Below are 23,604 nucleotides of genomic sequence, written 5' to 3'. Positions count from 1 at the left end.
TTGTCTTTTTTTTTTGTCCTCGTTTTTTGTGGGATTTTTTATGATTTTTTTTTGTAATTTTTTTGTGATTTTTTTTCCCCCACCTTTTATTTTTTTTGTCTTCTTTTTTTTATTTTTTTGTCTTCTTTTTTTATTTTTTTGTCTTCTTTTTTTATTTTTTTTGTCTTCTTTTTTTTATTTTTTTTGTCGTTTTTTTTTCTCGTTTTTTATCTATTTTTTGTCTATTTTGTTCATTTTTTCTCTATTTTTTCATCTTTTTTTTTTTGTTTTTTTACCCTTTTTATCTTTTTTTTTATCTTTTTCCCATCTTTTTTCATCTTTTTTTATCCTTTTTTTTTTTTTAAACATTTTTATTTTTTTTTTGATCATTTTTTAAACCTCATTTTTCTGAAACTCAATATAAACCTCGCTCCAAAACGTTATGAAAAAATGTACATATTATTTTTTTTTTCATTTTTTTTTTTTCTCCTTTTCTTTTTTTTTTTGTTTTTTTTTTGTTCTGTTTTGTTTTTTTTTTCCATATTTTTATACAAGGCAGGATTTTCCCGACGCGGCGCCACCAAAAGAAAAAACCAAAAAAAACCAAAAAAAAACCAAAATACCCCTCAAAAAAAAAAATAAAAATAAAAATAAAAATAAAAATAATAAAACCTCGGAATTCCTGCACCTGGATCGTGCCATTCCCGTGGGAAAACGCCTGGAGGAGGAGGAGGAGGAGGAGGAGGAGGAGGAGGAGGAGGAAGAGGAAGGCTCGGAGCTGTCAGCTCATCATGTCGTTGCTGTTGACGCCGTAGCTCGAGTTCTTCATGGAGTCGTTGACTTCCCGCCGGAACGCCGAGAGGTTCTGCGTGAACCTGCGGGACAGAGAGAGAGAGAGAGGTTCCGGAAGGTTCTCGGGGGTTCCATGGGATTCTGGGGGGATTCCAGGGGATTCCAAGGGATTCTGAAGGGTTCTGGAAGGGTTCCTGGGGGATTCAAGGGGGTTCCAGGGAGTTCCAGAGGGTTCTGAGGAGGTTCTGGAGGGTTCTGGAAGGGTTCCTGGGAGATTCCATGGGATTCAAGGGGGTTCCAGGGGGTTCTGAGAAGGTTCTGAGGAGGTTCTGGGGGGGTTCTGAGGAGGTTCTAGGGGGGGTTCAGGGGCTTCTGGAGGGTTCCAAGGAGGTTCTGGGGGGGTTCTGGAGGGTTCTGAGGAGGTTCTGAAGGGTTCTGGAAGGGTTGCTGGGAGATTCCAGGGGATTCGGGGAGATTCCAGGGAGATTCCATGGGATTCCAGGGGGTTCCAAGGGGTTCTGGGGGGTTCTGGAAGGGTTCCTGGGGGATTCCAGGGGGTTCCAGAGGGTTCTGAGGAGGTTCCGGAAGGTTCTGAGGGGTTCTGGGAGATTCCAGGGGATTCCAGGGAGATTCCATGGGATTCTGGGAGATTCCAGGGGATTCCAAGGGGTTCTGGGAGGATTCCATGGGATTCCAGGGGATTCCAGGGGATTCCAAGGGATTCTGAAGGGTTCTGGAAGGGTTCCTGGAAGGATTCCATGGGATTCAAGGGGGTTCCAGGGAGTTCCAGAGGGTTCTAAGGAGGTTCTGGAGGGTTCTGAGGAGGTTCTGGGGGGTTCTGGAGGGTTCTGAGGAGGTTCTGAGGAGGTTCTGGGGGGGTTCTGAGAAAGTTCTGGAGGCTTCTGGAGGGTTCTGAGGAGGTTCTAGAGGGTTCTGAGGAGGTTCTGGGGGGGTTCTGAGGAGGTTCTGGAGGGTTCCAAGGAGGTTCTGGGGGGGTTCTGGGGGGTTCTGAGGAGGTTCTGAGAAAGTTCTGGAGGCTTCTGGGGGGTTCTGAGGAGGTTCTAGGGGGGGTTCAGGGGGGTCTCAAGTTCTTCATGGAGTCGTTGACTTCCTGCCGGAACGCCGAGAGGTTCTGTGTGAACCTGCGGGGGAGAGGTTCCGGAAGGTTCTCAGGGGTTCTGGGGGATTCCATGGGATTCCAAGGGATTCTGAAGGGTTCTGGAAGGGTTCCTGGAAGGATTCCATGGGATTCAAGGGGGTTCCAGGGAGTTCTGGGGGGTTCTGAGGAGGTTCTGGGGGGGTTCAGGGGGGTCCCGAGTTCTTCATGGAGTCGTTGACTTCCCGCCGGAACGCCGAGAGGTTCTGTGTGAACCTGCAGGAGAGAGGTTCTGGAAGGTTCTCAGGGGTTCTGGGGAATTCCAGGGGATTCTGGGGGGATTCCATGGGATTCCAAATGATTCCAAGGGGTTCTGGGAGGATTCCATGGGATTCCAAGGGGTTCTGAAGGGTTCTGGAAGGGTTCCTGGAAGGATTCCATGGGATTCGCGGGGGTTCCAGGGAGTTCCAGAGGGTTCTGAGGAGGTTCTGGAGGGTTCTGAGAAGGTTCTGGAAGGTTCTCAGGGGTTCTGGGGGTTCTGGAGGGTTCTGAGGAGGTTCTGAAGGGTTCTGGAAGGGTTCCTGGGAGATTCCATGGGATTCTGGGAGATTCCAGGGAGATTCCATGGGATTCCAGGGGGTTCCAAGGGGTTCTGGGAGGATTCTGAAGGGTTCTGGAAGGGTTCCTGGGAGATTCCATGGGATTCAAGGGGGTTCTGGAGGGCTCTCAGAAGGTTCTGGAGGTTTCTGAGGAGGTTCTGAGGAGGTTCTGGGGGGTTCTGGAGGGTTCTGAAGGGTTCCATGGGATTCTGGGGGGTTCTGGAGGGTTCTGAGGAGGTTCTGGGGGGTTCTGGAGGGTTCTGAGGAGGTTCTGGGGGGTTCTGGAGGGTTCTGAGGAGGTTCTGGGGGGTTCTGGAGGGTTCTGAGGAGGTTCTGGGGGGTTCTGGAGGGTTCTGAGGAGGTTCTGGGGGGTTCTGGAGGGTTCTGGGGGAGCTCGAGTTCTTCATGCAGTCGTTGACTTCCCGCCAGAACGCCGAGAGGTTCTGTGTGAACCTGGGCGGGGGGAGAGGTTCCGGAAGGTTCTGGGGGATTCTGAGGGGTTCCAGGAGTTTCCATGGGATTCCAGGGGGTTCCAGAGGGTTCTGAAGAGTTCTTGGTGGGTTTTGGGGGTTTCCAGGAGATCCTGAGGGGTTCCAGAGGGTTCCGTGGGATTCCAGGGGGGTCTGGGGGATTCCACCCAAAGCTCTTGGATCCCACCGGAATGGGGAGAGCCAGGGTTTATCCAGGATTTATCCACGAATGAATTTAGAATTTATCCAGGATTTATCCATGAATGAATTTAGAATTTATCCAGGATTTTTCCAGGATTTATCCATGAATGAATTTAGAATTTATCCAGGATTTATCCATGAATGAATTTAGAATTTATCCAGGATTTATCCAGGATTTTTCCAGGATTTTATCCAGGATGAATCCAGGAATTCCCGCCTGGGTGGGTGGGTGGGGAAGGGCTGGGATGGAATTCCCAGAGGAAAATCCCTGGTTTGTCCATGGCTGCTCCCACGGAAATTCCCCACGGCTTTGGGTGGGAATTCCGGTCCCTTCTCACCCAAACCCTTCCGTGAGCCCATCCTTGATCCGTGAAGGAATCCCGTGGGAATTCTCAGACTGAAATGGGGATTTTGGGAAGGAATTCCAGGCTGGGAGGGGCTGGGATGGAATTCCCAGAGGAAAATCTGTGGCTGGAAGTGGGGCAGGCCAGGCTGGATCCCCCGGCACGGCGGGAATGCTTCACCTCCCTCCCCGCCTCAACCATCCCCGGGCCGAGCCCATTCCTGAATTCCCCAATTCCCAAATTCCTGCCCATGCTCCCAAATTCCTGCCTGAATTCCCAAATTCCCGTGAGCATTCCTGAATTCCCAAATTCCCAAATTCCCGTGAGCATTCCTGAATTCCCAAATTCCCGTGAGCATTCCTGAGTTCCTGCACGTGTTCCCAAATTCCCGCATTCCCGTGCACATTCCTGCGTTCCCGAGTTCCTGCCTGTACTCCCAAATTCCCGCCTGCAGTCCTGAGTTCTGGCTTTCCCAAACTTCTGCATTCCCGAATTCCTGAGTTTCCACATTCCCGCATTCCTGAATTCACATTTCCGAATTCCCTCATTCCTGCATTCCCACATTCCTGAATTCCCATGTTCCCGCATTCCCAATGCATTCCCACATTCCCTCGTTCCTTCATTCCCACATTCCAGCTGCATTCCCAATGCATTCCCACTGTGTTCATTCCCGCTGCATTCCCACATTTCCTCATTCCTTCATTCCCACTGCATTCCCACTGCATTCCCACTGCATTCCCAATGCATTCCCACTGCATTCCTGCTGTGTTCATTCCCACATTCCCACTGCATTCCTGCTGTGTTCATTCCCACTGCATTCCCACTGCATTCCCACTGCATTCCCGCTGTGTTCCCACATTCCCTCATTCCTTCATTCCCTCATTCCTACTGCATTCCCGCTGTATTCTCGCAGCATTCCCAATGCATTCCTGCTGTGTTCATTCCCACATTCCTGCTGTGTTCCCTCATTCCCACATTCCCTCATTCCCACATTCCCCCAGCATTCCCCCATTCCCGCTGCATTCCCCCATTCCTGCTGCATTCCCCCATTCCCCCATTCCCGCTGCATTCCCCCATTCCCTCATTCCCCCATTCCCGCTGCATTCCTCCATTCCCTCATTCCCCCATTCCCGCTGCATTCCCCCATTCCCCCATTCCCCCATTCCCGCTGCATTCCCCCATTCCCTCATTCCCCCATTCCCGCTGCATTCCCCCATTCCCCCATTCCCCCATTCCCCCATTACCCCATTCCCACTGCATTCCCACATTACCCCATTCCCGCTGCATTCCTCCATTCCCTCATTCCCCCATTCCCGCTGCATTCCCTCATCCCCCATTCCCGCTGCATTCCCCCATTCCCTCATCCCCCATTCCCGCTGCATTCCCGCTGCATTCCCCGTTCCCGTTCCCGCTGACCTGTCGCGGTTCTTGGTGAGCAGGTTGCGCTCGATGCCCTCCATGAGGTTCTCGAAGCAGAGGTGCATGGCCTGCTGCTTCTCCGGGGGCTGGCTGTTCACGATGCTGTTCCGCAGGTCCGAGAAGTACTGGGGACACACGGAGCCGTTCGGAGCCGCTCGGAGCCGTTCGGAGCCGCTCGGAGCCGCTCGGAGCCGCTCGGAGCCGTTCGGAGCCGCTCGGAGCCGCTCGGAACCGCTCAGAGCCGCTCGGAGCCGCTCGGAGCCGTTCGGAGCCGCTCGGAGCCGTTCGGAGCCGCTCAGAGCCGTTCGGAGCCGCTCGGAGCCGCTCAGAGCTGTTCCGGAGCCGCTCGGAGCCGCTCGGAGCTGTTCCGGAGCCGCTTGGAGCCGTTCGGAGCCGCTCGGAGCCGTTCTGGAGCCGCTCAGAGCCGCTCGGAGCCGTTCCGGAGCCGCTCGGAGCCGTTCCCGCGGGATTCGGGACGGGGCACGGAGCAATCCCAACCCCCACCCCCACCCCGCGGGGATGAGGAGGGAACATCCCGGGTTTGGGGTTTGGGGTTTGGGGTTTGGGGTGATGGAGCTGGGATGGAGCAGCTCCGAGGGGCTTTCCTGGCTCAGGGATCAGCCAGGGATCATCCAGGGATCATTCCAGGGATCATCCTGGGATCATTCCAGGGATCATCCTGGGATTATCTTGGCCATGGGGTCATCCAGGGATCATCCTGGGATCATTCCAGGGATAATCCCAGGATCATCCTGGGAACATTCCAGGGACCATCCTAGCCATGGGATTATCCTAGGATCATCCCAGGATCATCCTGGTGGAGGGATCATTCCAAGGATCATCCAGAGATCATTGCAGGGATCATTCTGGCCATGGGATCACTCCAAGGATCATTCCAAGGAATTTTCCTGGCCATGGGATCACCCCAAGGATCATCCTGGTCATGGATTCATCCAAGGAGTTTTCCTGCCCATGGGACCATTCCAAGGATCACCCTGCCCATGATCCCAGGATCATCTTGGACATGTGATTGCTCCAAGGAGTTTTCCTGCCCATGGGATCACCCCAAGGATCACCCTGGCCATGGGATCACCCCAAGGATCACCCTGGTCATGGGATCACCACAAGGATCATCCTGGCCATGGGATCACCTCAAGGATCATCCTGGCCATGGGATCACCACAAGGATCATCCTGGCCATGGGATCACCCCAAGGATCACCCTGGCCATGGGATCACCCCAAGGATCACCCTGGCCATGGGATCACCACAAGGATCATCCTGGCCATGGGATCACCACAAGGATCATCCTGGCCATGGGATCACCCCAAGGATCATCCTGGCCATGGGATCACCTCAAGGATCATCCTGCCCATGGGATCACCCCACGGATCATCCTGCCCATGGGGTCACCCCAAGGATCACCCTGCCCATGGGATCACCCCAAGGATCACCCTGGTCATGGGGTCACCCCAAGGCTTTTTGGGATGGCTCTCCAGCCCGCCCCAGGTGGATCCCCGGGATGGATCCGTCCGTACCTTCTCGTTGAGGAGGATGAGGCCAAGCAGGGGCCGGGACATGGACCACTGGTTCCGGCAGTCCTCGAAGATGATGATGTTCAGCACCGTGGAGAGCATCTGCACGGGCAGCCAGGGGTTAACGCAGCGCCTCCATCCCATGGATCCCATCCTCATCCCATGGATCCCATCCTCATCCCATGGATCCCATCCCATGGATCCCATGGATCCCTGCCCATGGATCCCATCCCATGGATCCCATCCTCATCCCATGGATCCCAGACCATGGATCCCATCCCAATCCCATGGACTCCATCCTGATCCCATGGATCCCTGCCCATGGATCCCTACCCATGGATCCCATCCCATCCCATGGATCCCATCCCAATCCCATGGATCCCTGCCCATGGATCCCATCCCATGGAACCCATCCCGATCCCATGGACTCCATCCTGATCCCATGGATCCCCACCCATGGATCCCTGCCCATGGATCCCAAGGATCCCTGCCCATGGACCCCACCCTGATCCCATGGATCCCTGCCCATGGATCCTATCCCATCCCATGGATCCCATCCCGATCCTGTGGATCCCATCCTGATTCCATGGATCCCAGCCCATCCCATGGATCCCAGCCCATCCTATGGATCCCAGCCCAAATCCCAAATCCCAAATCCCAAATCCCAAATCCCAAATCCCATCCCGATCCCATAAATCCCATCCCATAAACCCCAATCCCATCCCTGGCAGTTGGGAATCTCCTGGAGGCTCCGAGCGCTGCCAAGGATGGAATTCCAGGCCTTTGGGTGCCCAGGGGCCTTTTGGGGCTCCCCAGGGGAATTTTGGGGCTCCCCTGGGGAATTTTGGGGTTCCCCAGGGGAATTTTGGGGCTCCATGGGGAATTCTGGGGCTCCCCAGGGGAATTTTGGGGCTCCATGGGGAATTCTGGGGCTCCCTGGGGAATTCTGGGGCTCCCCAGGGGAATTTTGGGGCTCCCCAGGGGAATTTTGGGGCTCCCCAGGGGAATTTTGGTGCCCCTGAGGTCCTTCTGGAGCCCCTCAGGAGTTTTTTGGGGCCCCAAAGGATGATTTTGGGGCCCCTGAGGAGTTTTTGGGGCCCCTGAGGTGTTTTTGGAGTCCTGAGGAGTTTCTTGTGCCCCAAAGGAGGATTTCGTGCCCCAAAGGAGGAATTTGCGGCCCCTGAGGAGTTTTTGGACCCTCCAGAAGTCTTTGGAGGCCCTCAGGTGAATCCTGGAGCCCCTGAGGATTTTTTTGGAGTCCTGAGGAGTTTCTGGGCCCCAAATGAGGATTTTGGCCCCCAACAGGAGTTTTTGGGGCCCCAAATGAGGATTTTGGGCCCCAAAGGATGATTTTGGGGCCCCTGAGGAGTTTTTTGGGCCCCCCAGAAGTTTCTGGAGCCCCTGAGGAGTTTTTGGGGCCCCTGAGGTGTTTTTTGAGTCCTGAGGAGTTTCTGGGCCCCAGAGGAGAAGTTTTGGAGCCCCTGAGGAGTTTCTTGGGCTTCAAAGGAGGATTTTGTGCCTCAAAGGAGGATTTTTGCATCCTCTGAGGAGTTTTTTTGGCCCCCCAGGAGTTTTTTGGGCCCCAAAGGAGGAGTTTTGGATCCCCAAATGCGGATTTTGGGGCTCCCAGGAGTTTTTTGGGCCCCCCAGGAGTTTTTTGGGGCGCACCTGCTGGATCATCTCGGGGTGCTGCTGTATGATGTGCAGGGACCTGAGGAGTTTTTTGGGCCCCAAAGGAGGATTTCGGGTTTTGGGAGGGTTTTGGGCCCCCCAGGAGTTTTTTGGAGTCCTGAGGAGTTTCTTGGGCCCCAAAGGAGGATTTTGTGCCCCAAAGGAGGATTTTTGCAGCCTCTGAGGAGTTTTTTTGGCCCCACAGGAGTTTTTTGTGCCCCCCAGGAGTTTTTTGGGCCCCAAAGGAGGATTTTGGGTTTTGGGAAGGTTTTTGGGCCCCCCAGGAATTTTTTGGGGCGCACCTGCTGGATCATCTCGGGGTGCTGCTGCATGATGTGCAGGGACCTGAGGAGTTTTTGGGGCCCCAAAGGAGGATTTTGGGCCCCAAAGGATGATTTTGGGGCCCCTGAGGAGTTTTTTGGGCCCCCCAGAAGTTTCTGGAGCCCCTGAGGTGTTTTTGGAGCCCCTGAGGAGTTTCTTGGGCCCCAAATGAGGATTTTGGCCCCCAACAGGAGTTTTTTGGGGCCCCAAATGAGGATTTTGGGCCCCCCTGGAGTTTTTTTGGGCCCCAAAGGAGGATTTCGGGTTTTGGGAGGGTTTTGGGCCCCCCAGGAGGTTTTTGGCCCCCCCAGGAGGTTTTTGGGCCCCCCAGGAGGTTTTTGGGGCGCACCTGCTGGATCATCTCGGGGTGCTGCTGTATGATGTGCAGGGACCTGAGGAGTTTTTGGGGCCCCAAAGGAGGATTTTGGGTTTTGGGAGGTTTTTGGGCCCCAAAGGAGGATTTTGGGAGGTTTTTGGGCCCCCCAGGAGGTTTTTGGGCCCCCCAGGAGGTTTTTGGCCCCCCAGGAGGTTTTTGGGGCGCACCTGCTGGATCATCTCGGGGTGCTGCTGCATGATGTGCAGGAAGCGGTCGCTCTCCTGGGCCAGCGGGGTCGATCTCTTCTTGGTGCTGCGCGAGAGCTGCTTGAACAGGTAGGTGACGATGTGGTCCAGGCAGGAGCAGCAGCCCGTGCACACCATGGTGTCTGCGGGCACGGACACGCGTCGGGAGCGGCAACGGGGAAACGGGGGAAATGGGGTTTGGGAGGGAAAAAAATGGGGGTTTGGGGAAAAAAAATGGGGGTTTGGGAGGGAAAATGGGGGTTTAGGAGGGAAAAAAATGGGGGTTTGGGGAAAAAAATGGGGGTTTGGGAGGGAAAATGGGGGTTTGGGGAAAAAAATGGGGGTTTGGGGAAAAAAATGGGGGTTTGGGAGGGAAAATGGGGGTTTGGGGAAAAAAATGGGGGTTTGGGGAAAAAAATGGGGGTTTGGGAGGGAAAATGGGGAAAAAATGGGGGTTTGGGGAAAAAAATGGGGGTTTGGGGAAAAAATGGGGGTTTGGGAGGGAAAATGGGGGTTTGGGAGGGAAAAAAATGGGGGTTTGGGAGGGAAAATGGGGGAAAAAATGGGGATTTGGGGAAAAAAATGGGGAAAAAATGGGGGTTTGGAAGGGAAAATGGGAAAAAATGGGGATTTGGGGAAAAAATAGGGAAAAAAGGGGGATTTGGGGGAAAAATGGGGGTTTGGGAGGGAAAATGGAGAAAAAAATGAGGGTTTGGGGAAAAAAATGGGGTAAAATTGGGGTTTGGAAGGGAAAATGAGAAAAAAATGGGGATTTGGAGGGAAAAAAATTGGGAAAAAATTGGGGTTGGGGAGAAAAAATGGGGAAAAATGGGGATTTGGGGGAAAAATGGGGAAGAAAATGGGGATTTGGGAGAAAAAAATGGGGGTTTGGAAGGGAAAATAGGGAAAAAAATGGGGATTTGGAGAAAAAAATTAGGAAGAAAGGGGGATTTGGGGGAAAAAATGTGGGTTTGGGAGGGAAAATCGGGAAAAAATGGGATTTGGGGGAAAAATTGGGAAAAAATGGGGATTTGGGGGGAAAAAATGTGGGTTTAAGAGGGAAAATGGGGAAAAAAGGGGAAAAATGGGGGTTTGGGAGGGAAAATGGGGGTTTGGAAGGGAAAATGGGGAAAAAATGGGGATTTGGGGAAAAAAATGGGGAAATGGGAGAAAAAAATGGGGGTTTGGGAGGGAAAATGGGGCAAAAATGGGGATTTGGGGAAAAAATTGGGAAAAAAGTGGATTTGGGGAAAAAAAATGGGGGTTTGGGAGAAAAAAATTTGGGTTTAGGAGGGAAAACGGGGAAAAAAGGGGGAAAAATGGGGGTTAGGGAGGGAAAATGGGGAAAAAATGGGGATTTTGGGAAAAAATGGGGAAAAATGGGGAAATGGGAGAAAAAAATGGGGGTTTGGGAGGGAAAATGGGGAAATAAGAGGAAGATGGGATTTTGGGGAGGGAAAATGGGAAAAAAAGGGGGGGAAATGGGGTTTTGGGAGGGAAATGGGGAAAAAATGGGATAAAAATATGGGTTTGGAGGGGAAATGGGGGGAAAATGGAGAAAAATGAGAGTTTAGGAGGGAAAATGGGAAAAACGGAGTTTGGGAGGGAAAGAAGTGGAAGTGTCCAAGGGCAGGTTGGGATCAGCTGGGATTGGGGGAGGCGTTCCCGGGACTGGGATTGGAGCTGGATGGGATTTCAATCCCCTCCTACCCAAACCATCCCGAAATTCCACCATCCCAGAAATCCCCTGAATTCCGGGAGGGATCAGCGCTCCGACCTCTCCCTCCCTCCCAAATCCCTCCTGACAAACTCCGGAGTGGAAAACGGGATTTGAGGCTCCGACTGCGATCTCCTCCCGCTCCCATCCCGATTCCCAGAGATCCTCGGGAATTACCCAGGGCGGTGAGGCCCTCGGAGATGGAGGACAGGATGTACATGATGACGTGAGGCTCCAGGCTGGCGATGAAGTTCATGTGGTCCTGGGTCAGAACTTCCAGCAGGGAATAATAGGATTGGCTGAGCTTGGGATAATCCTGCGGGAAAAGCCGGAAAAATCCGCTGGTGAGGCTCGGTGGTTTTCCTGGAATGTGGTGAATTCCTAAATCCAACCTTTTGTCAGTGGCCTGGAATGTGCTGATGGATGTCCCAGGAGGAACCAACCAGGAATTCCCTATCCCAGAAAATCGATGTTCCAACAGATTTCCCATTGTCCTCCTCTCCCATTCCCACACATTTCCCATTCCCTCATTCCAACATTCCAACCCAAACTGTTCCGTGATCCTATGAATTCCAAACTGGATGGGATTTCAAATCCATTCCAACCCAGAATCTGGGAATTCTCCCCATGCTCCCTCTCTCCGCCCCGGCTGTGCCGCCTGTTCCCGTCCCTGCCCGAATTCCCGAATCCCTCCCGGCTCTGCGCTCCTCCCTGTGCTCCGGCTGTTCCCGGAGTCCCCGGGAGAATCTGGGATTTCCCAGGAAGCTCTGGCTGTTCCCAGGAAGCTCTGGCCATTCCCAGGAAGCTCTGGCTGTTCCCAGGAAGCTCTGTCTGTTCCCAGGAAGCTCTGGCCATTCCCAGGAAGCTCTGTCCATTCCCAGGAAGCTCTGGCCATTCCCAGGAAGCTCTGGCCATTCCCAGGAAGCTCTGGCTGTTCCCAGGAGGTTCTGGCCATTCCTGGAAGGCTCCGGCCGTTCCCGGGAGTATCCGGCTTTTCCCAGGAGGCTCCGTTTTATCCCGGGAAGCTCCGGCCATTCCGGGGAGCCTTTTGGAGACTCCAGCTCTTCCTGGGACTCTCGGCATTCCCAGATACCCTGTTCCCCCGGGACTCTCTGTATTCCCGATCCCCATTCCCCTGTGATTCCCAGTATTCCCAATCCCTGTTCCCCCGGGACTCTCTGTATTCCCGATCCCCATTCCCCTGTGATTTCCAGTATTCCCAGATACCCTGTTCCCCTGGACTCTCCATATTCCCAGATCCCCGTTTCCTCAGGACACTCGGTATTCCCAATCCTGTTCCCCCTGTGACTCTCGGTATTCCTGATTCCATTTCCTTGGGACTCTCGGTATTCCCAATCCCGTTCCCCCCGTGACTCTCAGTATTCCTGATCCCTGTTTCCCCGTGACTCTCCGTATCCCAGATCCCATTTCCCCCGTGACTCTCGGTATTCTCAGATCCCCATTTCCTTGGGACTCTCAGCATTCCTGATCCCGTTCCCTCCATGACTCTCAGTATTCCTGATCCCCATTCCCCTGAGACTCTCCGTATTCCTGGGTTCCCCGTTTTCCCTGGGCCCCTCAGAATTCCCGATCCCATTCCCCCTGTGACTCTCCGTATTCCCGGACACCTCATTTTCCCTGTGACTCTCAGCATTCCCAGACACCCCGTTACTCTCGTTTTTCCCGTTATTCCCATTTTTCCCGTTATTCCCGCTGTTCCCAGCTCACCAGCAGGTCTCTATTCCCAGACATCCCATTTCCCCCGTGACTCTCGGTATCCCAGATCCCCATTCCCCCGTGACTCCCAGCATTCCCATTTTCCCTGTTTTTTCCCATTTTTCCCGTTATTCCCGTTTTTCCCGCTGGCTCACCAGGAGGTCGCTGTGTGGGATGGAGAGCAGCTCTCTGTATTCCCAAACACCCCGTTTTTCCCCATGACTCCCGGCATTCCCATTCCCCTGTTATTCCTGTTATTCCCGTTTTCCCTGTTATTCCCGTTTTTCCCGTTGTTGTTCCCGCTGGCTCACCAGCTGTGGGATGGAGAGCAGCTCTCTGTATTCCCAGACACCCCGTTATTCCCTGTGACTCCCGGCATTCCCATTCCCCTGTTATTCCCATTTTTCCCATTATTCCCTGTTATTCCCTGTTTTCCCTGCTACTCCCGTTTGTCCTGCTGTTCCCGCTGGCTCACCAGGAGGTCGCTGTGTGGGATGGAGAGCAGGTCTCTGTATTCCCAGACACCCCGTTATTCCCGTTATTCCCATTTTCCCCGTTATTCCCATTTTTCCCATTTTCCCTGTTGTTCCCGTTATTCCGTTATTCCCGTTATTCCCGTTGTTATTCCCGCTGGCTCACCAGCAGGTCGCTGTGTGGGATGGAGAGCAGCTCTCTATTCCCAGACACCCCGTTTTTCCCTGTTATTCCCCGTTTTTCCCTGTTATTCCCGTTATTCCCCGTATTCCCCGTTATTCCTGTTATTCCCATTGTTATTCCCGTTATTCCCATTTTCCCTGTTATTCCCGTTATCCCTGTTATTCCCGTTGTTATTCCCGTTGTTATTCCCGTTATTCCCGTTGTTATTCCCCGTTATTCCCGTTGCTGTTCCCAGCTCACCAGCAGGTCGCTGTGTGGGATGGAGAGCAGCTCTCTATTCCCAGACACCCCGTTATTCCCGTTATTCCCGTTGTTATTCCCCTTATTCCCGTTATTCCCGTTATCCCTGTTATTCCCGTCATTCCCGTTATTCCCGCTGCTGTTCCCAGCTCACCAGCAGGTCGCTGTGTGGGATGGAGAACAGCTCTCTGTATTCCCAGACACCCCGTTATTCCCTGTTATTCCCGTTGTTATTCCCGTTATTCCCGTTGTTATTCCCGTTGTTATTCCCGTTGTTATTCCCGTTATTCCCGTTGTTATTCCCGTTGTTATTCCCGTTGTTATTCCCGTTATTCCCGCTGGCTCACCAGCAGGTCGCTGTGCGGGATGGAGAGCAGCTCTCTATTCCCAAACACCCTGTTATTCCCGTTATTCCCGTTGTTATTCCCGTTATTCCCGTTGCTGTTCCCAGCTCACCAGCAGGTCGCTGTGCGGGATGGAGAGCAGCAGTTTGATGAAGGTCTGCAGGGCGTTGTCCAGCGCGTCGTCCCCGTAGAGCCGGAAGACGCCGAAGTTGACGTAGCTGCCGCTGAGCGCCGCCTTCAGCATGGAGAAGCAGACGGAGATTCCCTTCAGCTTCAGCGCGTACACCTGCTCCTTCGGCACCTCGCCCAGCGTCAGGATGCGGTTCCCTGCCGGAATTCCGCCTTGGAATCATCCCAGCCCAGCGTTCCCAACCCAAATCTGGGGTTACAAATCCATTCCCACCCCAAAAGCTGGGATTTCAAATCCATTCCCACCCCAGATCTGGGAACTGGGATGGGATCTCAAGGCCATTTCCACCCCAAACCTGGGATTGCAAATCCATTCCCACCCCAAACTGGGACTTGAAATCCATTCCCACCCCAAATCGGGGGTTACAAATCCATTCCCACCCCAAAATCTGGGAACTGAGATGGGATCTCAAGGCCTTTTCCACCCCAAACCTGGGATTTTAAATCCATTCCAACCCAAACTCTTTCATGATCCCATGAATTCCAAACTGGATGGGATTTCAAATCCATTCCAACCCCAACTCTGGGATTTCAAATCCATTCCCACCCCAGCATTCCCTTCCCTTCAGCGCGTACACCTGCTCCTTCGGCACCTCGCCCAGCGTCAGGATGCGGTTCCCTGCCGGAATTCCGCCTTGGAATCATCCCAGCCCAGCGTTCCCACCCCAAACTGGGATTGCAAATCCATTCCCACCCCAAACTGGGACTTGAAATCCATTCCCACCCCAAAAGCCGGGATTTCAAATCCATTCCCACTCAAACCCTTCCATGATCCCATGAGTTCCAAACTGGATGGTTTCAAAGCTTTCCGACCCCAAATGATGATTGGAATGGGATTTCGAACCCATTCCCAACTCAAAATCCCGGAATTGGGATGGGAATTCAAATCCATTCCAACCCCAAATCTGGGATTGCAAATCCATTCCCACCCCAAATTTGGGAACTGGGATGGGATTTCAAAGCCATTTCTCATCCAAATCTGGGATTTCAAAGCCATTTCAACCCCAAATCAAGATTGGGATGGGATTTCAAATCCATTCCAACCCAAACCCTTCCATGATCCCATGAATTCCAAATGGGATGGGATTTCAAGCCCATTCCAACCCCAAATCTGGGATTTCAAATCCATTCCAACCCCAAATCAAGACTGGAATGAGATTTCAAAGCCATTCCCAACCCAAAATCTGGGAATTGGGATGGGATTTCAAACCCATTCCAACCCCAAATCTGGGATTTCGAAGCCATTCCCACCCAAAGCATTCCATGATTTTCCTGGGAATACAGGAGGGCACTGATCCACGTGGGAGCAGCGATCCCGAGGTTGGGAATGCTCTCCCTGCCGATTCCGCCTTTTCCTGCTTTTCCTGGTTTTTCCCTGCGCTCCGAGCTTCCAGCAGCTCATCCCAGGGAATGCAGGATTTATCCCGGATCATCCAGGAGTTATCCAGGGATGAATCCAGGAGTTATCCATGAACAAATCCAGGAATTTTCAAGGATAAATCCTGGATTTTTCCAGGACTTTTTCCAGGATTCTTCCAAGATGAATCCATGAATGAATCCAGGATTTATCCAGGATGAATCCAGGGTTTATCCATGAATGAATCCAGGATTTTTCCAAAATGTTTCCAGGATGAAGCCAGCATTTATCCATGAACAAATCCAGGAATTTTCCAGGATGAATCCAGGATTGATCCACGAATAAATGCAGGATTTTTCCAGGATGATTCCAGGATTTATCCATGAATGATTCCAGGATTTTTCCCAGATGATTCCAGGATTTTTCCATGGATCTCTCTACCCTGCCAGGCTCCGGGATCCTCACCGTAGGTCGTGATCATCTTGCTGGTCTCACGGAAAAGCAGGATCCCGTTGGGAGAGGAGACATCGAACTGCAGCCGCTGGGATCTGCGGGAAAAACGGGAATGAGCCGGGAATGAGCCGGGAATGAGCTGGGAATGAGCTGGGAATGAGCTGGGAAAGAGCTGGGAATGAGCTGGGAATGAGCCGGGAATGAGCTGGGAATGAGCTGGGAATGAGGCTGGGAATGAGGCTGGGAATGAGCTGGGAATGAGGCTGGGAATGAGCCGGGAATGAGGCTGGGAATGAGGCTGGGAATGAGCTGGGAATGAGGCTGGGAATGAGCTGGGAATGAGGCTGGGAATGAGGCTGGGAATGAGCTGGGAATGAGCTGGGAATGAGCTGGGAATGAGCTGGGAATGAGCTGGGAATGAGCTGGGAATGAGGCTGGGAATGAGCTGGGAATGAGCCGGGAATGAGCTGGGAATGAGCTGGGAATGAGCCCTGGGAATGAGCTGGGAATGAGCTGGGAATGAGCTGGGAATGAGGCTGGGAATGAGCTGGGAATGAGCCGGGAATGAGCTGGGAATGAGCTGGGAATGAGCTGGGAATGAGCTGGGAATGAACCCGGGAATGAGCTGGGAATGAGCCGGGAATGAGCCTGGGAATGAGCTGGGAATGAGACCAGGAATGAGCTGGGAATGAGCCGGGAATGAGCTGGGAATGAGCTGGGAATGAGCCGGGAATGAGCTGGGAATGAGCTGGGAATGAGCCGGGAATGAGCTGGGAATGAGCCGGGAATGAGCCGGGAATGAACCCGGGAATGAGCCGGGAATGAGCCGGGAATGAGCTGGGAATGAGGCTGGGAATGAGCTGGGAATGAGCTGGGAATGAGCTGGGAATGAGCTGGGAATGAGCTGGGAATGAGCCCTGGGAATGAGGCTGGGAATGAGCCGGGAATGAGCCGGGAATGAGCCGGGAATGAGCCGGGAATGAGCCGGGAATGAGCCGGGAATGAGCTGGGAATGAGCTGGGAATGAGCCGGGAATGGGCTGGGAATGGGCTGGGAATGAGCTGGGAATGAGCCGGGAATGAGCCTGGGAATGAGCTGGGAATGAGCTGGGAATGAGCTGGGAATGAGCCGGGAATGAGCTGGGAATGAGCCTGGAATGAGGCTGGGAATGAGCCGGGAATGAGCTGGGAATGAGCCAGGAATGAGCTGGGAATGAGCTGGGAATGAGCTGGGAATGAGCTGGGAATGAGGCTGGGAATGAGGCTGGGAATGAGCCCAGGAATGAGCTGGGAATGAGCTGGGAATGAGGCTGGGAATGAGGCTGGGAATGAGGCTGGGAATGAGCTGGGAATGAGCTGGGAATGAGCCCTGGGAATGAGCTGGGAATGAGCTGGGAATGAGCTGGGAATGAGGCTGGGAATGAGCTGGGAATGAGGCTGGGAATGAGCTGGGAATGAGCTGGGAATGAGCTGGGAATGAGCTGGGAATGAGGTTGGGAATGAGCTGGGAATGAGCTGGGAATGAGCTGGGAATGAGCTGGGAATGAGCCGGGAATGAGCTGGGAATGAGCTGGGAATGAGCCGGGAATGAGCTGGGAATGAGCCGGGAATGAGCTGGGAATGAGCCGGGAATGAGCTGGGAATGAGCTGGGAATGAGCTGGGAATGAGGCGGGAATGAGGCTGGGAATGAGCCGGGAATGAGGCTGGGAATGAGCTGGGAATGAGGCGGGAATGAGGCTGGGAATGAGCCGGGAATGAGCTGGGAATGAGCTGGGAATGAGATGGGAATGAGCTGGGAATGAGCTGGGAATGAGGCTGGGAATGAGCCGGGAATGAGGCTGGGAATGAGCTGGGAATGAGCTGGGAATGAGCTGGGAATGAGCTGGGAATGAGCTGGGAATGAGCTGGGAATGAGCTGGGAATGAGCCTGGAATGAACCCGGGAATGAGCTGGGAATGAGGCTGGGAATGAGCTGGGAATGAGCTGGGAATGGGCTGGGAATGAGCTGGGAATGAGCTGGGAATGAGCTGGGAATGAGGCTGGGAATGAGGCTGGGAATGAGGCTGGGAATGAGCTGGGAATGAGCTGGGAATGAGCTGGGAATGAGGCTGGGAATGAGCTGGGAATGAGGCTGGGAATGAGGCGGGAATGAGCCTGGAATGAGCTGGGAATGAGGCTGGGAATGAGCTGGGAATGAGCTGGGAATGAGGCTGGGAATGAGGCTGGGAATGAGCTGGGAATGAGCTGGGAATGAACCCGGGAATGAGCTGGGAATGAGCCCGGGAATGAGGCTGGGAATGAGCCGGGAATGAGCCGGGAATGAGCTGGGAATGAGCTGGGAATGAGCCGGGAATGAGCTGGGAATGAGCTGGGAATGAGCTGGGAATGAACCCGGGAATGAGCTGGGAATGAACCCGGGAATGAGGCTGGGAATGAGGCTGGGAATGAGCTGGGAATGAACTGGGAATGAGGCTGGGAATGAGCTGGGAATGAGCTGGGAATGAGCTGGGAATGGGCTGGGAATGAGCTGGGAATGAGCTGGGAATGAGCCGGGAATGAGCCGGGAATGGGCTGGGAATGAGCCTGGAATGAGCTGGGAATGAGCTGGGAATGAGCTGGGAATGAGCTGGGAATGAGCTGGGAATGAGCTGGGAATGAGCTGGGAATGAGCTGGGAATGAGCTGGGAATGAGCCTGGAATGAACCCGGGAATGAGCTGGGAATGAGGCTGGGAATGAGCTGGGAATGAGCTGGGAATGGGCTGGGAATGAGCTGGGAATGAGCTGGGAATGAGCTGGGAATGAGGCTGGGAATGAGGCTGGGAATGAGGCTGGGAATGAGCTGGGAATGAGCTGGGAATGAGCTGGGAATGAGGCTGGGAATGAGCTGGGAATGAGGCTGGGAATGAGGCGGGAATGAGCCTGGAATGAGCTGGGAATGAGGCTGGGAATGAGCTGGGAATGAGCTGGGAATGAGGCTGGGAATGAGGCTGGGAATGAGCTGGGAATGAGCTGGGAATGAACCCGGGAATGAGCCGGGAATGAGGCTGGGAATGAGCTGGGAATGAGCTGGGAATGAGGCTGGGAATGAGCTGGGAATGAGCTGGGAATGAACCCGGGAATGAGCTGGGAATGAGCCCGGGAATGAGGCTGGGAATGAGCCGGGAATGAGCCGGGAATGAGCTGGGAATGAGCTGGGAATGAGCCGGGAATGAGCTGGGAATGAGCTGGGAATGAGCTGGGAATGAACCCGGGAATGAGCTGGGAATGAACCCGGGAATGAGGCTGGGAATGAGCCGGGAATGAGGCTGGGAATGAGGCTGGGAATGAGCTGGGAATGAACTGGGAATGAGGCTGGGAATGAGGCTGGGAATGAGCTGGGAATGAGGCTGGGAATGAGCTGGGAATGAGCTGGGAATGAGGCTGGGAATGAGGCTGGGAATGAGCTGGGAATGAGCTGGGAATGAGCTGGGAATGAGCCGGGAATGAGCCGGGAATGGGCTGGGAATGAGCCTGGAATGAGCTGGGAATGAGCTGGGAATGAGCTGGGAATGAGCTGGGAATGAGCTGGGAATGAGCTGGGAATGAGCCGGGAATGAGCTGGGAATGAGCTGGGAATGAGCTGGGAATGAGCTGGGAATGAGCTGGGAATGAGGCTGGGAATGAGCTGGGAATGAGCTGGGAATGAGGCTGGGAATGAGCTGGGAATGAGGCTGGGAATGAGCTGGGAATGAGGTGGGAATGAGCTGGGAATGAGCTGGGAATGAGCCGGGAATGAGCCGGGAATGAGGCCGGGAATGAGCCGGGAATGAGCCGGGAATGAGGCTGGGAATGAGCTGGGAATGAGCCGGGAATGAGCTGGGAATGAGCCGGGAATGAGCTGGGAATGAGCCGGGAATGAGCTGGGAATGAGCTGGGAATGAGCTGGGAATGAGGCTGGGAATGAGCTGGGAATGAGGCTGGGAATGAGGCTGGGAATGAGGTTGGGAATGAGCTGGGAATGAGCTGGGAATGAGCTGGGAATGAGGTTGGGAATGAGCTGGGAATGAGGCTGGGAATGAGGCTGGGAATGAGGTTGGGAATGAGCTGGGAATGAGCTGGGAATGAGCTGGGAATGAGCTGGGAATGAGCTGGGAATGAGCTGGGAATGAGGCTGGGAATGAGCCGGGAATGAGCCGGGAATGAGCTGGGAATGAGCCCCGGGAGAGGGGAAACTCCAGGGAGAGCTTCCAGAACATTCCAGGGCTCCAGGAGAGGTGGAGAGGCCAAGGGATGGAGGGACAGGAGCCAGGGAACGGCTTCAGCTCGGAAAACAGGGATGGGATGGGATTTGGGGAAGGAATTCCTGGCTGGGAGGGTGGGGATGGAATTCCCAAGGAATTCCAGGGATCCCTGGGAGTGCCCCCAGATCAGGAGAACCTTTCCCTCCCCTGGGATACTGAGCTGGATCCAAACCCCTCCCTGGCAGAATTCCATGGAATCCCGGATTGAAAGGATATTCCTGCCTGTTCTAAACGGGATTTAGGAGGGGAAAATGGGGATTTGGGGGGAAAAGAAGGAAAAAATGGGGGAAAACCAGGAGGATTTGGGGCAAGAAGGACACACAAGGGGATGGAATCAGCTTTAAAGCTTTTCCAAGCTGCAGAATTCCCTGAAATCACAAGGGTTTGGGAATTGCTGCCTGTTGTAAATGGGATTTACGAGGGGAAAATGGGGGAAAGTGGAGATTTGGGACAAAGAATGGGAAAAAATGAGGAAAAATGAGGATTTGGGAGGAAAACTGAGGGATAAATGAGAAAAATGAGGATTTGGGACTAAAGGAAAAAGTAAGGATTTGGGAGGAAAAGTGTGAAAAAAATGAGGAAAAAATGAGGATTGGGGAGGAAAAATAAGGAAAAAATTGGGGATTTGGGAAGAAAAAATGAGGAAAAATCAGGAAAAAATGAGCATTTGGAGGAGAAAATGAGGGAAAATGAGGATTTGGTACTAAGAATGAGGAAAATGTTAGGAAAAAATGAGGGAAAAATGAGAAAAAATGAGGGAAAAATGAGGATTTGGGAGGAAAAAATGAAAATTTGGGACTGAAGATGAGATAGAATTGAGGATTGGGGAGGAAAGAAGAGGAAAACCGAGGAAAAACTGAGGAAGACGAGGATTTTTTGGGGCAACGACCGCACCCCAAGGGCTGAAATCTCCCATTGGCAGCTGGAATTGCAGGTTTTTTTGGGAATTGCAGGTTTTTTTGGGAATTGCAGGTTTTTTTGGGAATTGCAGGTTTTTTTGGGAATTCCTACCTGTTGTGGACCAGCTCTGCCATGAGTTTGAGCACGGGCGTGGTGCAGGCGGGGTCGTGGTACCAGAGCTCGATGGCGCGCTGCAGGATGGGCATGTACGACGGATAACTGCCCTTGGAATTAAGGAATTCCCAATTTTCCAGAGCCAAAATCCCACGGGAATATCCCAAAAATACATCCCAAATATATAAATAGGAATATATCCCAAAGAGGATGGAATTTGGGGTCGTTTTTAAATTAATTTTAATTAATTTTTTGAAATTTTGAATTAATTAGCTCATAATAAATCAAAAGTGTGGGGAAATCCAAAGGGAAAATCCTGGATTTTTTTATAGGAAACAAAAAATCCAAAAGGGTTTTTTTTTTGGGGAGGATCCCAAAGAAAAAAAAATCAATTTTTTAAGGTAAAATCGGGAGCCCAAAAGGGATTTTTTGGGAAAAAGAACTGGTTTTGTTTTCATTTTTTTATTTTTGGAGGAAAAAGGAAGAGAAAAATCCCAATTTTTTTAAGGAAATCCCAATTTTTTATAAGGAAATTCCAATTTTTTTTTTTAAGGAAATCCCAACTTTTTTAAGGAAATCCCAATTTTTTTTAAGGAAATCCCAATTTTTTTTAAAGAAATCCCAGTTTTTTAAAGGAAATCCCAGTTTTTTAAAGAAACCCCATTTTTTTTTTAAAGGAAATCCCATTTTTTTTTAAGGAAATCCCTATTTTTAAAAGAAATTCCCAATTTTTTTTCAAGAAAATCCCGATTTTTTATAAGGAAATCCCAATTTTTTTTAAGGAAGTCCCAATTTTTTTTAAAAAAAATCCCAATTTTTTTTAAGAAAATCCCAAATTTTAACAGGAAATCCCAATTTTTTTTTTATGGAAATCCCAATTTTTAAGAGAAACCGGAAGCCAAAAAGGTTTTTTTGGAAGAGAGGGAAGAGGAAAATCCCAATTTTTTGAGGCAAAGTGGGATTTTTGGGAATGAGGGACGCTAAATCCCATAAATCCAAGGGAATTCCCAGGGAAATCCAGGGCATTCCTGGGAATGGGGATTTTTGGGAATGAAGAACACAAAATCCTGTGGGTCCAAGGGAAATTCCCAGGAAAATTCCGGGAATTCCCAGGCAGGCGGAATGTCTGGGGGTGTTCCCATGGAGGGAGCGATGGGAGTTTGGGATTGTGGGAATGCTGGGAATTCTGGGATTGTGGGAATTCTGGGATTGTGGGAATTCTGGGATCAGGGAGTTGGGATTGTGGGAATTATGAGAGTTGGGGATTGTGGGAATGCCAGGAATTTTGGGATCAGGGAGTTGGGAATTCTGGGAATTCTGGGAATTCTGGGAATTCTGGGAATTCTGGGAGTTTGGGATTGCGGGAATGCCGGGAATTCTGGGATTGTGGGAATTCTGGGATCAGGGAGTTGGGAATTCTGGGAATTCTGGGAATTCTGGGAGTTTGGGATTGCGGGAATGCCGGGAATTCTGGGATTGTGGGAATTCTGGGATTGTGGGAATTCTGGGATCAGGGAGTTGGGATTGTGGGAATTATGAGAGTTGGGGATTGTGGGAATGCCGGGAATTTTGGGATCAGGGAGTTGGGAATTCTGGGAATTCTGGGAGTTTGGGATTGTGGGAATGCCGGGATCAGGGAGGATTTGGGAGTTGACATTGGGGGAGTGTCAGGAGTTGGGATTGGGCATTCCAGGCTGGGGAATTGCAGGATAAATTCTGGAGCAGGGCAGGAATTGTGGGGCAGGAATTGCAGGAATTGTGGGAATTGTGGGAATTTTGGGATAAATTCTGGAGCAGGGCAGGAATTGTGGGGCAGGAATTGCAGGAATTGTGGGAATTGTGGGAATTGTGGGCTGGGGAATTGCGGGGCAGGAATTGCAGGATAAATTGCGGGGTAAGTTCTGGAGCAGGACAGGAATTGCAGGAATTGCAGGATAAATCCCAGAGCAGGATGGGAATTGTGGGACAGGAATTTTGGGATAAGTCCCGGAGCAGGATGGGAATTGCGGGAATTTTGGGATAATTTCTGGAGCAGGACGGGAATTGCGGGAATTTCGGGATAAGTCCTGGAGCAGGACGGGAATTGTGGGACAGGAATTTCAGGATAAGTTCCAGAGCAGGATGGGAATTGTGGGAATTTCGGGATAAGTCCCGGAGCAGGATGGGAATTGTGGGAATTTCGGGATAAGTCCTGGAGCAGGATGGGAATTGTGGGATAAGTTCCAGAGCAGGATAGGAATTGTGGGAATTGCGGGAATTTCGGGATAAGTTCTGCAGCAGGACGGGAATTGCGGGAATTGCGGGAATTTCGGGATAAGTCCAGGATCAGGACGGGAATTGTGGGAATTTCGGGATAAGTCCCGGAGCAGGACGGGAATTGTGGGAATTTCGGGAATTTCGGGATAAATCCTGGAGCAGGATGGGAATTTCGGGAATTTCGGGATAAGTCCCGGAGCAGGACGGGAATTGTGGGAATTTCGGGAATTTCGGGATAAGGATACATCCACTCGAAGAGCATCATGAAGCTGCTCTTGGCGTTGAAGGCGAAGGCGATGCCGCGAAGATCCCGCACCAGCCCCACCAGAGTGCGCTGGGAAACCGGAACAGGAAACATGGAACAACGGACACACGGACACACGGACACACGGA

General features: G+C 52.3%; 1 protein-coding gene across 1 annotated transcript in view; it reads right to left on the bottom strand.

Moving 5' to 3' along the window:
* Positions 1-293: 293 nt before the first annotated feature.
* Positions 294-23,604, bottom strand: part of XPO7 (exportin 7) — a 73,160-nt gene continuing 49,849 nt past the window's right edge. Inside the window, exons 20-28 of the mRNA XM_058859320.1 lie at positions 23,457-23,545; positions 20,953-21,060; positions 15,673-15,755; positions 13,774-13,988; positions 10,882-11,020; positions 8,970-9,130; positions 6,438-6,536; positions 4,898-5,025; positions 294-854 (exon numbers count right to left, since the gene is read on the bottom strand). Of these exons, the coding sequence (XP_058715303.1) occupies positions 761-854; positions 4,898-5,025; positions 6,438-6,536; positions 8,970-9,130; positions 10,882-11,020; positions 13,774-13,988; positions 15,673-15,755; positions 20,953-21,060; positions 23,457-23,545 (1,116 nt within the window). The 3' untranslated portion in view covers positions 294-760. The remainder of the gene's footprint in view (positions 855-4,897; positions 5,026-6,437; positions 6,537-8,969; positions 9,131-10,881; positions 11,021-13,773; positions 13,989-15,672; positions 15,756-20,952; positions 21,061-23,456; positions 23,546-23,604) is intronic.

This window comes from Poecile atricapillus, chromosome 29 (genome assembly GCF_030490865.1).
Source record: "Poecile atricapillus isolate bPoeAtr1 chromosome 29, bPoeAtr1.hap1, whole genome shotgun sequence".
NCBI classification, from domain to species: Eukaryota; Metazoa; Chordata; class Aves; order Passeriformes; family Paridae; genus Poecile; species Poecile atricapillus.
This window is presented reverse-complemented; position numbering and strand designations above follow the sequence as displayed.